General features: G+C 42.2%; 1 protein-coding gene across 4 annotated transcripts in view; it reads left to right on the forward strand.

The window, feature by feature from the left end:
- The window catches only part of LOC118539727 (aldehyde oxidase), an 80211-nt gene that overhangs the window by 26724 nt on the left and 39396 nt on the right, over nt 1–14091 (forward strand). For all 4 annotated transcript variants that reach the window (XM_078071162.1, XM_036098498.2, XM_036098493.2 and 1 more), the window contains 5 exons: nt 837–1021; nt 6487–6649; nt 7258–7350; nt 11180–11349; nt 12002–12128. In XM_078071162.1, coding sequence (XP_077927288.1) covers nt 837–1021; nt 6487–6649; nt 7258–7350; nt 11180–11349; nt 12002–12128 — 738 coding nt within the window. The remainder of the gene's footprint in view (nt 1–836; nt 1022–6486; nt 6650–7257; nt 7351–11179; nt 11350–12001; nt 12129–14091) is intronic.

A 14091-nucleotide genomic window follows, 5' to 3' on the forward strand; every position in this document is an offset into this window, starting at 1 on the left:
ATTCCTAGAATCAAGAGACCTTTGTCTCTACCATTCTCTGTCTGCCTCTCTGTCTCTTTCTGTCTCTATCTCTACCTGACCCAAACTCTGAAGTTACTTCCCTATAGATGTTTATAAATTTTTTGACACATAAGGCTTTTCCATAAAGAAGACTTGAAAATATGCTCTACCTATATCTTGGGGTTTGAAAGAGGCTAAAAAAAATGCACTTCCAATAGAACTTAGGGGAAAGAAGGACTTTGGACTCAAAGTGAATTCAGACTCTACTGAATCCTGGTTTCAGGATCTGTGACCTGAACTTACTACCGAAGCACTCTGAGGCTTAAATTCCTCATCTATAAAATGGGAATAATCAAGCCTGCCTTGAAGGGTGTAGTAGTTTGCTAGGGCTGCCATCATAAGGAACCATAGGCTCAGTGGCTTAACCAATAGAACTTTATTTTCTCACAATTTGGAAGGCTAGGAGTCTGATATCAAGATGTCAGCAAGATCGGTTTCTTCAGAGGCTTCTCTCCTTGGCTCGTAGATGAGCATCTTCTCCCTGTGTTTTCCCTGTTTATGTCCAAATTAACGCTTATGAGGACACCATCATGTTAGATGAGAGCCCACCGTAATTACCTCATTTTAATGTAAATACCTCTTTAAAGACAAAGTCTCCAAATACAGTCACGTTCTGAAGTACTGGGGGTTAGGACTTTAACATATCAATTTTAGGGGGCACGGTGCAGCCCATAACAGAGAGTGTGACAAGGGACCGAGAGGCAGCGTACATAAACTGTTCCGTGCATCGTTGTCCCTCACTGTATTTCTGCATGTGCCACCTCTTTCGCCTTCAGTGGGAATTTGTGTCAGGCTTCCGACAAGCCCAGCGGCAACAGAATGCGCTTGCCATCGTCAATTCGGGAATGAGAGTCTTTTTTGGAGAAGGGGGTGGCATCATCAGAGAGTTATCCATCTCATATGGAGGCGTTGGGCCGACCACCGTCTGTGCAAAGAATTCCTGCCAGGAACTCATCGGAAGGTACGGAATCCTGTCCTCAGACTCCAAGTACTGCAGCAGCTCTTTGTGTGGTGGCACAGTTACAAGAAGAAACATGCTTACCACCTTCCTATTCAATGGCATGGGATTCCAGGACGATTTCATGATTATTTCCATGTGTCTTGATTAGAGTGAATTCTGAAGTGGGCATCATGTAGTCTGTGTGTGTGCATGTGCATGTGTGTGTGTGACAGAGAGGGCAGGGAGAGGGAGAAGGAAAGAGAGAGAGAACCCATCTCCCAATAGTACAGTAGACACAGTAAGCAAAATAAGAAAATATGCATTTTCTTTAATTTCTCTTTCTACAGTTGCGTTGTTAGTGTATAAGAAAGCAACTGATTTCTGTGCATTGATTTTGTATCCTGCCACATTACTGAATTGCTGGATGAGTTCTAGTAATTTGGGGGTGGAGTCTTTTGGGTTTTCCACATAAAGTATCATGTCGTCTGCGAAAAGAGAGAATTTGACTTCTTCTTTGCCAATTTGAATACCTTTTATTTCTTTCTGTTGTCTGATTGCTGTTGCTAGGACTTCTAGTACTATGTTGAACAACAGTGGTGAGAGTGGGCACCCTTGACGTGTTCCTGATCTTAAGGGAAAGGCACTCAGCTTTTCCCCAGTGAGGATGATATTTGCTGTGGGTTTTTCATAGATGGATTTTATGAGCTTGAGGGATGTTCCCTCTATCCCTATACTCTGGAGAGTTTTAATCAGGAAAGGATGTTGTATTTTGTCAAATGCTTTTTCTGCATCAATTGAGAGGACCATATGGTTCTTCTCCCTCCTCTTATTAATGTGTTCTATCACATTGATTGATTTGCGAATGTTGAACCACCCTTGCATCCCGGGGATAAATCCCACTTGGTCATGGTGGATGATCCTTTTAATGTATTGTTGGATCCTATTAGCTAGGATTTTGTTGAGGATTTTGGAATCCATATTCATCAGGGATATCGGTCTGAAATTCTCCTTTTTGATGGGGTCTTGGCCTGGTTTGGGGATTAAGGTAATGCTGGCCTCATAGAATGAGTTTGGAAGTTTTCCTTCTGTTTCTATTTTTTGAAACAGCTTCGGTAGAATAGGTATTATTTCTTCTTTGAATGTTTGGTAGAATTCCCCAGGGAATCCATCAGGCCCTGGACTCTTGTTTTTTGGGAGGTTTTTGATCACTGCTTCAATCTCGTTACTGGTTATTGGCCTATTCAGGTTGTCAATTTCTTCCTGTTTCAGTCTTGGCAGCTTATAGGTTTCCAGGAAGGCCTCCATTTCATCCAGATTGCTCAGTTTATTGGCATATAGTTGTTGATAATAATTTCTAATAATTGTTTCTATTTCCTTGGTGTTAGTCGTGATCTCTCCCCTTTCATTCATAATTTTATTAATTTGGGTCCTTTCTCTCTTCTTTTGGATAAGTCTGGCCAGTGGTTTATCAATCTTATTAATTCTTTCAAAGAACCAACTTCTAGTTTCGTTGATCTGATCTACTGTGTTTCTGGTTTCTAATTCATTGATTTCTGCTCTAATTTTAATTATTTCTCTTCTAATGCGTGGCTTAGGTGTCGTTTGTTGCTTTTTCTCTAGTTCTTTAAGGTGTAGAGTTAGTTGGTGAATTCGGGATTTTTCTATTTTTTTGAGTGAGGCTTGGATGGCTATGTATTTCCCCCTTAGGACCGCCTTTGCAGTATCCCATAGATTTTGGACCGATGTGTTTTCATTCTCATTGATTTCCATGAATTGTTTAAGTTCTTCTTTGATTTCCTGGTTGACCCAAACATTCTTGAGCAGAGTGGTCTTTAGCTTCCAAGTGTTTGAATTTCTGCCAAATTTTTTTTTTTGTGATTGAGTTCCAGTTTTAGAGCATTGTGGTCTGAGAATATGCAGGGAATAATCTCAATCTTTTGGTATCGGTTGAGACCTGATTTGTGACCCAGTATATGGTCTATTCTGGAGAAAGTTCCATGTGCGCTCGAGAAGAATGAGTATTCTGTTGTTTTAGGGTGGAATGTTCTGTAAATATCTATGAGGTCCATCTGGTCCAATGTATCATTCAAAGCTCTTGTTTCCTTGTTGATTTTCTGCTTAGATGATCTGTCCATTGCTGAGAGTGGAGTATTGAGGTCTCCTACAATTAACGTATTGTTATCAATATGACTCTTTATTTTGGTTAACAGTTGGCTTATGTATATGGCTGCTCCCATGTTGGGGGCATAGATATTTACAATTGTTAGATCTTCTTGTTGGATAGACCCTTTAAGAATGATATAGTGTCCTTCTGTGTCTCTTATTACAGACTTTAGTTTAAAATCTAATTTGTCTGATAAAAGAATTCCTACCCCAACTTTCTTTTGAGGTCCACTGGCATGGAAGATAGATCTCCATCCCTTCACTTTCAGTCTGGATGTATCTTTAGGTTCAAAATGAGTCTCTTGTAGACAGCATATGGATGGGTCCTGTCTTTTTATCCAATCTGCAACCCTGTGCCGTTTTATGGGAGCGTTTAGGCCATTCATGTTGAGAGTGATTATTGAAAGGTATGAATTAATTGTCATCATGTTGCCTGTGAAGACGTTGTTTTTATAGACTGTCCCTGTAAATTTCTGTTGTAGATCACTCTTGGGGTCTTTCTCCTTTTATAGAACCCCCCTTAATATTTCTTGCAGGGCCGGCTTAGTGGTCACATATTCTTTCAACTTCTGCCGGTCGTGGAAGCTCTGCATCTCTCCATCCATTCTAAATGAAAGCCTTGCCAGATAAAGTATTCTTGGCTGCATGTTCTTCTCATTTAGTACCCTGAATATGTCTTGCCAGGCCTTTCTGGCTTGCCAGGTGTCTGTGGATAGGTCTGACGTTATTCTGATGTTCCTCCCTCTGTATGTAAGGAATCTCTTCCCGCTAACTGCCCTTAAGATGGTTTCCTTGGTTCTAAGATTTGCAAGTTTTACTATTACATGCCGGGGTGTTGGCCTGTTTTCCTTGATCTTAGGAGGGGTCCTCTCTGCCTCTAGGACTCGAATGTTTGTTTCATTCCCCAGATTAGGGAAGTTCTCAGCTACGATTTGCTCAAATACATCTTCTAGCCCCCTCTCTCTCTCCACTCCCTCCGGGATTCCAATGATTCTGACATTGGAACGCCTCATGGTGTCACTTATTTCTCTGATTCTATTTTCATGGATTCTGAGTTGTTTTTCCCTGGCCTCCTCTTTTCCCTTTTTATCTATTATACTGTCTTCCAGATCGCTTATTCTCTCTTCTGTCTCAGTTACCCTAGCTGTTAGATTATCTAGATTGGATTGGATCTCATTGATAGCATTTTTAAGTTCTGCCAAACCCCTTTTATTTCTGCCCTTAGAGACTCTATGTTGCCATTAATTGATTTCTCCATTCTAGCCATTGTCTTCACAATTGCTAGCCTGAATTCCATCTCCGACATCTTGGTTATATCTGCATCCATTTGTAAATCTGCAGCATAAGTCATAATCTCTGAGTCTTTTCTGTTTTGGGGGCTCCTCCTCCTAGTCATTCTGTTGATGGGTGTTTGAGGGAATGTATAGAGTCGAAAATACTGACCAGAACCCAAGCAAGATGCACCTGTTTTCTTGGGACCTTAGGGTTGCTGGCCTCTTGTTTTCCCAGCCTGTCTTCTGCGGGAGCGGCCTGCCGCGCTGTTACTCAGGCAACCCTGTTTGGGTGGAGTTGCCCTGCGCCCCTGTGGCAGGGGATGGGCTCAGCGGGAATCAGTCTTTGGGGCTTTTGTTCTCTGGCGCGTTTCCGCGTCTCTTCTGCGAGTCAGAGCAGAAGAGACCGTTTCCAACCCTCTGCCTCAGAGCAGAGAGACCTCAGTCTGTTCTTCAGTGAGCTCTCCAGGCCACACTGTCTCCGTTTCTGTCCGTGCTGCTCTAAACTGCAGCGTCTTGGGTTGTGCGCCCCTCCGCAGTGCCCCCAGTCCTGCCTCCAGGTCGGGGCACGTCTCTGCCCTTTGTGCTTCTAAAACCGCCAGCCGCTCCCAGTTCACCCGCGGGCGCGCACGACTCCGCTGCTTGGGGTTTCCACCCCCGGGGGTTGCAGTTCACCCGCACAACCCCGGCGCACCGGGCTTCCATCTCGGAGGCTGCAGTTCGCGTGCGCGCCACCGTCGCTCCGGTTTCTGTCCGGGGGGCCTGCGGTTGGCGTGCGCGGGACCCCGCCGGTCTGGTTTTCTGCCCCGGGGGCTGCCCTAAAGTTCTTTCCCGGTGCTACCGGTCTGCGAGTCTGTGCCCATCCCCAGCACACGAGGCTGTCACTCACCAGCGGTGTAGGATCCCCACGTCCAGACACCCTCCCGCCGCCGTTTATCCTCCGATATCTGCCCACAGAATCACGGCTCTCCGCTTCATACCTCAAAACCAACCGCCCGCGATATTCTGTTTGTAGAGATCCAGATCTTCTTACATCTCAGGCTGGTTTCGTGGGTGCTCAGAGTGGTCTGGTAGATATCCAGCTCAATTCCGGGGACCAGTTGAAATAGGGTCCCCTACTCCTCCGCCATCTTTTCCCCCTTATGAGTCTTTAAATTGGACCGGAGTAAGATACACAGGATTCTCTTTTTAGCTGTGCATAATATCCAGATGGAAATCTGAATTTTGTTGAGCAAGTACTCTTGGCCAGGGCCATTTTAACCTCTGTCCATCAACACTGAATGTCACACCTGGTTACCCTGGTGAGCAGAAATTTTCTCCTTCCCCAGACACAGAGTCTGCATATGGAACAATTTCCTCTGCCCAGACTTCCAGTGAAAGAGGCTGGTTTGCTTACACTCGAAAATATGCATTTTCTACCATGAGAGAATAATTTACCACAATAAAAAATAGACTGTGGGAGTTTGTTTTATAATAAATGGCTAAAGTCATTTGCTTACATGACTTTTGTTTCTATAGATAATACTAATAGCTGATATTTCTGGAGCATTTACTAGGTTATCAGTTACCATTTCAAAGGTAAACAAAGAGGAATGGTTAAAAGCATGAACTCAGTCAGCCCCGATTAACTATGTGATCTCAGTCAGCTTACTTAACCTTACAGTGCCTTTCCGTATCTGTCAAAGGGCGATAATCATCCCCACCTCATAGGATTAAATGAGTGAATACATACAAGGTGATTACAACAGGACCAGGCATGCAGTAAATATTCTAGTGATATAGGGGTCCGTTACTGCTGGGGTAAGGACTTAACACAAGTTGTCATTTCTTTCTCATGACATTCCAGGAGGTGAGTTCTACTCTCATTCTCCTTTTACTGATGAGGAAGTGGTGGGCCTGGACCAGACGCCTTGAGAGTGAAGGACTGTGATTTGAACGTGGGTTGCCCAGCTGTGGAACTTTTACTCTTATTCCCTGCATTCCGCTGTCATTACTTGTCTCACACACGAGCTGAGTCTGTGAGGTAATGAGTGTTCTCTTTGATTCCCATAGGCCCTGGAATGAAGAGATGCTGGATGCGGCTTGCAGGCTGGTTCTGGACGAAGTTACCCTTCCAGGCTCAGCTCCGGGCGGGAGGGTGGAGTTCAAGAGGACTCTCATCATCAGCTTCCTCTTCAAGTTCTACCTGGAGGTGTCACAGATTCTGAAGAGGATGGTAAATGGAACTGACCACGTTCATGATTTGAACATACTTTCCTCTCAGTAGAGCATCTCTCCCACTTGTTGGGTCACCTTCACTCATTTGACTCTCTTCTCTGGATTCAGCTTCATTTCTCTCACCTATAAGATGATGATGGCAGCCACTCCATAGGTTATTGTGAAATGTGTCGTCGCAGGAAAAGGGCTCAGTAGGTCCCTAGTGCTTCAGAGGAACATGGGAAGACTGCCTTGTAGTTGTCTTGGTGATAGTAGTGATCACCCAGGCATGCTTTTACTAGTTTGTAAGTCCTCAAATCATTTAGGAAAGCATATGAGAGGATCATAAGAAACATAAAGATGTTACATTGTTGAACACTACATCTGAGACTAAGTCAGTGATCTATATTCAGTTGGTGCTTCATAATGTGTAGTAGTGGGTATGGGCCTTCCAGAGCATGTGTCCTGTTGGTCAGGGAGCTGTTGCTACCCCCAGGGTTCTGCGTGGGCCAAGTACTTGCTAAATGTTAGACTTCCGAGTAGAGCTCCTTGTTAAGAACCATGGTAGCCTCCCTACCAAGACCATTCGGGCCTATTTTAAATATCTACAACGGTTCTACCTTTCAGGACCCTGTTCACCATCCTAGCCTTGCAGACAATTACGAGAGTGCTTTAGAAGATCTTCATTCCAGACATCACTGCAGTACATTCAGGTACCAGGTGAGTGGCATTTTTTTTTAAATTCAAAGGGCCTGGCCTATAACTCCTTCACCTGGACACTCCACTTACCTCACAGTGATTCTCAAGCTTTCTAAGCTCTAGCTCTCTTCTGGTGAACTCAGCCTTCCTTAGTGTTAATTACAATTTCAAACTCGACGAAAAATTATGATGAAAAATAAAAGTAGCAATGGCAGTTTTTATAAAAATGTCTGCTTTGATCTTGAAGTTCGTGTGTTTTGCTCTGTGCCCTTGTACCACTGACAGGCATGAGCTGGCTAGCTTGCCATGCACTTTCTGCCCTTGGCGTTGTGGAAGCCGGAGCGCAACCAAAGTCACATTCTGTGTCAAGGCTGGGGGGCTGCTTTGATTTCATTTATAGAGGAGCGGGAAACACAGCCGTCGGAGGTTGGTGAAAATGCAGTAATGGTTTTTTAAAAGAGCTACTGATTTACTTTTTTTTTTTTAATAAACAGTTCTATATGCAACGGATACATTGTTGAACACTACATCTGAGACTAATGATGTACTATATGTTGACTAATTGAATTTAAATTAAAAAACAAGCTTGCTTCCCCAGTCTCTATTCTCCAGGTATCTTTTCTGTGAGTTACATTTAGAGTTTGAATCAAACTAAGTTCTAAGAGCTATTCAAGCTCTCCTAATGAAAGCTATTAGAACAGGATTCCTCATGACTTTCAAATGGAGTTTTCCACCACAACATCATAAAAATACCTCCTGAAGTCATCCTGTTGGTAACCTGGATAAGATTTGATGTGTTTTTCCTTGAAATTATTATCAAGAAACTTTACCTTGAGAGTTTTATTCAGTCAAGAACATGAGGAGGCTTTTGAAAGCATCAGTTCATTGAATCTATTGCTGGATTTAGTTGTAAAAGCTGACGGTATGTCATAATGAACGTTGCAGTTGGTATATATCTCTTGAGGTTTTAGGTTCAGGATGTTCAAAAATTTAAGGACACCAAACTCCATTGAAAGTGATGATATTGGGGCACCTGGGTGGCTCAGTCGTTAAGTGTCTGCCTTCAGCTCAGGTCATGATCCCAGGGTTCTGGGATTGAGCCCCGCATCAGGCTCCCTGCTAGCCGGGAAGCCTGCTTCTCCCTCTCCCACTCCCCCTGCTTGTGTTCCCTCTCTCGCTGTCTCTCTGTCAAATAAATAAAATCTTAAAAAAAAAAAAAAAGAAAGAAAGTGATGGTATTGAAAGTTTTAAAAAGCTGCGATCTTTCCTGGTGTTCTGCAAAATATGGAAGCTGCAACCTTCAGCTTATGAATACCCTAACCTTACCTTCACAATGGAATAAACCTCCGAAAGGAACAACAACAACAAATTAATGGGCATTCAAATCATCCAAAGAAAAGTGACAATCTTCACACAGTAGATAGTCAAAAAAAGGAGCTTGTTATTATAGAGTGCAAGGCCGAATTTTGGAAGCAGTTTATCTCCCACAGAGATGAGTTTTCTTTTTGTTTTCCTGTGGTTTTTTTACACACACACAAATATCTGCATTGCTAGAGCATCTTCAGCACTCATGACAAACATTTCCCCCCAAATCAGTTCATTTGCTTTGAAAGCATTTTGACACCGTTTCAGGAGATCACCAGTTTGAAGAGACAAATTTATTCCTCTGTGGTCCCTTCAGCCACATAACAAGCAGAAGTAAGGAGTCGGGTACAGCCTCTTTCACCGGTAGATTCACCCCAACTAACTACCAAAAAAAAAAAAAAAGTGTATCTTCAGCTAAAATAATCAGCTGCATTTTTTATTATAGACTAGGAATAAGATATATTTTGGGATTTTTCTTCAGTCTTTTCTCAGGCCTCACCCAGCAGGATTTCAAAAGGCTTTTTTTTTTTTCAATGCTATGATGTGTTTCATTATTGACGATAAAAAGTATTATGTTGTGAAAAATTCCCAGAGCCTTCACAGGTACTTACGGATGTGTTTCCTTAATATTTAAGCTTATGAATTACCTGGAATTTTACTCTTCAAGATGGAAAAAATCCCTTAGGATTAAAAAAAAAAAAAAGATGCGGGTGATTTTTCACTCAAATGTTCAAGTTGCGAGCCTGCCACAGAATCCTAGCATGACACGTTGCAGGTATTTACAGAGGGAGTTGATCCTCACCATCTGGAACACAAAAAACCCTACTTGATGGAGCCCTCGTAACATTTTTTTTTCTTTTGATCACCATCTCAGCTTCTCAAAGGAGAGAGACCAAAGGCCTGCTGAGAGCATTTGGTCCTGAGGACAGAGTGATGAGCTGTGTCACTGGGGCTGGTGTGTGTGGGAGCTGCTTCAGATCCCCTTCCATGCCTGAACCCCCATATGTAAAATTTTCTCTCAGTTTCCCTCTTTGCCTACATTCATGGCCTAATGTCTATTTAACCGTGCCTGGGTCAAGTCCTAAATTATTTTTCTTCATAATCTTCTGCTTTCTAGTTGTGCATTATGCTCTAGTAACTACAAAATGGAAGTTTACATTTAAATGAAACAAATATGGACACTAAAAAAATGCCTATGGGTAAGTGTATATTTTACTGTAAAACAGTAAATTTTGTGTGAGAAAGGAGTAAGTTCATAGCATCCACACATGTGTCATGTACCAAGTTAATTTTAGAAATCACTTTACTTTCTGCATATAGCTGTCAGTCAACATTTGGCTGATATTTTACTGTCATTTATATTATGAAGACAGTAGGTTTTTATTTTTTCCCGATAACCAGTAAAAATGCTGAACATGTTTTCAAATTACACGTGCCACTCTCCTTTGCCCTCTTGATGCTCTAGGCCTGCCCCCTGCCTAGACAACCTCTGGTCTATCTCAAGCCAAAGATTTATTTTTTGAGTCTTTCAAGTAGGTTGGCAGTGAACCAGGACCACTCTTCTTGAGTCCCATGAGCAGCAGAGGGCATCGAAGAAGTATTTCAGTTATCTTTATCCTGGAATTTCCACCACCCACACTGTCATCACCAGCCCCCTTAGCAGCCATAGCCTTCATGCTGGGCTCTGAGCTTGGTCTCTGTCCTGTCCCTTAACCCCTCTTTCTTCATACATCCAGGTCTTCTCCCGATAACCAACCAACTAGGAAAGCTAACAACTCTCTCATATTTGAAATACTGGGGAAGACATCATGTTTCTTGATGTCCACTTTGGTTAATGAAACATATTTAAGATATTTAGAGAACCAGTAGCAAGACATTTTATTCCATGGGTCTCTAAGAAAGAGTAACGTTAGTAAATAATTCCTAAAATACAGGTCCCTTTGTCTTCATTCTTTATCAGGATTGTCTAAGTTACGAGTTTTACCAATTATTTCTTAACTTCCTCACTTGGAACAGAGCATGACAGCATGCCCTCAATATTTTATAAAACAAAGTCATGATACCATCATGCTCTTCTGAAAAACGTTATATATGCCATTGCTTAGATACAACGGTAAAATAATTTTGATAATAAAATTGAAAGAAATATGGGAGCATTAACAAGAGGATATAATTTTACATTTTTAGGAAGAAATATTTATATTCATTTACTTACATAAATGGAATTTGCATTAGAGATATTTCTGTTCTATATTTAGAAAAAGGAGGAAAAAAATAAGAACAATATCATGCCTATACAGCCCAGTTTGCCTACTGTATTACTGAAATAGTCTTACTGTCCTGGTGTTATTGTTAACAGTGACTATTTTCAGTTTCAAAAGTGTTCTGGTTTGGATGTAAATTGCACAGCTACCCTCTTATGGGAGATGTGCATAATATTATAAAAATGATTATAAAAATGATTTGTTGGTTACTGATTAAACAGAGTGCAGACTCAAAGCAGCTTCCTCAAGACCCAGTTGGCCGTCCTATCATGCATCTGTCTGGTATTAAACATGCCACGGGTGAGGCCATCTACTGTGACGACATGCCTACGGTGGACCGGGAACTTTTCTTGTCTTTTGTAACAAGTTCAAGAGCTCATGCTAAGATTGTGTAAGTGATGAAGTTCCTAATTAGACATTAATTATTGCCTTTTTGTCCAACTCACATAAGTGATGAGTAATGGTACAAAGAGGATAGGCTATTTGTTGGCCATATCCAATGCAGATTGGGAGGGAAATTAGATCAAAATGTAGGATTGACTACAATTTGTCCCTCCAGATACAGTTGGCCCTTGAACAACACGGGTTTAAACTGCACGGGTCCGCTTGTGTGTGGGTTTTTTTTTAATGCTAGTACTGTGAAAACAGTTTCTTTTCTCCAGATTACTTTATTGTAAAAAAATACGGTATATAAGACATATAACATGTAAAATATGTGTTCATTCACTGTTGATGTTATTAATAAGGCTTCTGGTCAACAGTAGGCTATTAGTAGTTAAGTTTTGGAGGAATAAAGGTTATATGCAGATTTTCAACTGTGTAGGGGATCAGTATCCCTAACCCCTGCATTGCTCAAAGTCAGCTTCATTCAGGTTCAAGTAATAGCTTTATTGTTCCGGGAATTTGTTACCATGGTCTGGCAAGAACTATTAGAGCTGGGTGTATCTTACCACTCGAATAGCTTATTCTCCAATTAAGCATGTTCTCCATGGTCTTCAAGCTGGGGGCTTCTCTGAGGACCTGCTGTGTGTGTTCTCATCTAGGTCTATTGATCTGTCAGAAGCTCTCAGCCTGCCTGGCGTGGTGGACATTGTGACTGAGGAACATCTTCGTGGCGTAAACTCCTTCTGCATTTTAACCAAACCGGAGGAACTTCTGAGGACAGAGGAGGTATGGCATTTTTGCTTTCTGTTTCAAAAATAATTTCCTCAGTTAATGGCATTGCCTGTTTTCTTAAAGATGGCATCAAATTTGGCACATCATAAAGGATTCCAATAATTCTTTGAAACACCATATTCTAATGGTGAATGAACTCAAATATATTCATTTTCCACATAAGAAAAGAAGTTGACTAGCTCTATAAAAGATGCTTGGTGTTTTCCTATTTTCTAGTAGTAATCTTACTACTGGAGAGGAAGGGGCAGAGGGAGAGAGAAAAGAGAGGAATCTTAAGCAGACTCCACACCCAGCATGGAGCTCAATGTGGGGCTCAATCTCATGACCCTGAGATCAGGACCTGAGCCGAAACCAAGAGTTGGAAGCTTAACCGACTGAGCCACCCAGGCGCCCCTTTTCTTATCCTTTAACATGAGAATTCCGTCTCCCTCTCTGAACTCGGTCTGACTCATTCATGTATACTGCCATGTATTCAAGAGGCATTTTTAAGTGAGCATCTAATGTGGCTGGCCACCATAGCTGAATAAGACCCAGGTGGTCCTTACCCTCACAGAGCTTAAAGTCCAGAGAAGGTGAAGTGGACCTTTAATGCACTTCTACTTTGTATTAAGCTTACTTATTTATTCCTTTGTCTTATGTATCTCCCCTACCTAATAAAAGTCCTTGAGTGAGACCCTATGTCTGGTTCATTTGCACAGTCCTCACACTGCTTCCCATGTAGCAGCGTAGAGGAACAATGATAGCACTGTGGCCATTTAAAAGTTTCAGATGATTCAAAATGATCTGGCTATTGTGACTTAAGTTTTCAGAAAATGCAACAAGGGCAATGTTCAGCAGGTTTTCTGCCTAACTCAGGCTTCTCAGTTCAGTGTTGACCCCAAAGAGCTTCCTCCTGTAACAGGGTCCCTACTTCTGGCTCTTGCTGGCTGATTTAGTTGATAAAAATGAAAGCTTGATGACTGAGTGTAAATTGGAGGTTGAAACTCTCCCAAGGCAGGGCTGTGTGCGGCTTGCGGAAGACAGAATTATGGCCTTTGCCAAATGTTAATTAAACAAGCAAAACCTTTCTGAGCTGCACGATAGTACTTCTGCTGGGAGGTGTGCAGATGTTGATGATGAGCATCTCAGGGGCACATCTGTGTGCCAGGTCACGGGGGCAAACCCAGGCATCCGTGCAGAGTGGAGCGTGGAACCATCGTGAATGCCTTTGTTAGTTTAATTCCTTTTTAAAGTTAGGCCTTTAAAAAATCTTTTCACTGTAGGGTGGCTCAGTCATTAAGCATCTGCCTTTGGCTCTGGTCATGATCCCAGGGTCCTGGGATCGAGCCCCGCATCGAGCTCCCTGCTCAGCGGGAAGCCTGCTTCTCCCTCTCCCACTCCCCCTGCTTGTGTTCCCTCTCTCGCTGTCTCTCTCTGTCAAATAAATAAATAAAGTCTTTAAAAAAAAATCTTTTCACTGTAGAACTTTTAAACATATATAAAAATAGAGAATAGTACAATGAATCCCCATAGACCCATCAGCCAGCTTCAACAATTGTCAACATTTCACCTTTCCTCTTCACTTATCTCCCCACTGTCCCCACCCACCCACACACAGCAAACATACTTTTGTGTGTGCATGTGGGTGTGCGTGCACGCACGTATGCTAGATTTAACTTTTTTACTACCACACTTTTTTCTCATGACAAAACTACTATGTGCTCGTCGTAGAAAAGATTTAATAGTTTAAAGTCAGTTTTAAAATGAGTGATTAAATTTGAATTGTGATCCTGGTAGAAGGTGAGAGAGAACGGAGCAGTCATGGTGAATTCTTCTAGTCCTGTTTTCCCTTTCTGGAGCCGTATTTTTTTGTTCCCATCAATTTTCTGCCTGTGTGAACTCCTTAGGCCCCTGCGCCCCCTGCAGGTGAAATGATGAAGCGGATGCTCTCTGCTTGCTTATGTCTTGGCTCTGTGTC

This window comes from Halichoerus grypus, chromosome 4 (assembly GCF_964656455.1).
Source record: "Halichoerus grypus chromosome 4, mHalGry1.hap1.1, whole genome shotgun sequence".
Lineage (NCBI taxonomy): Eukaryota > Metazoa > Chordata > Mammalia > Carnivora > Phocidae > Halichoerus > Halichoerus grypus.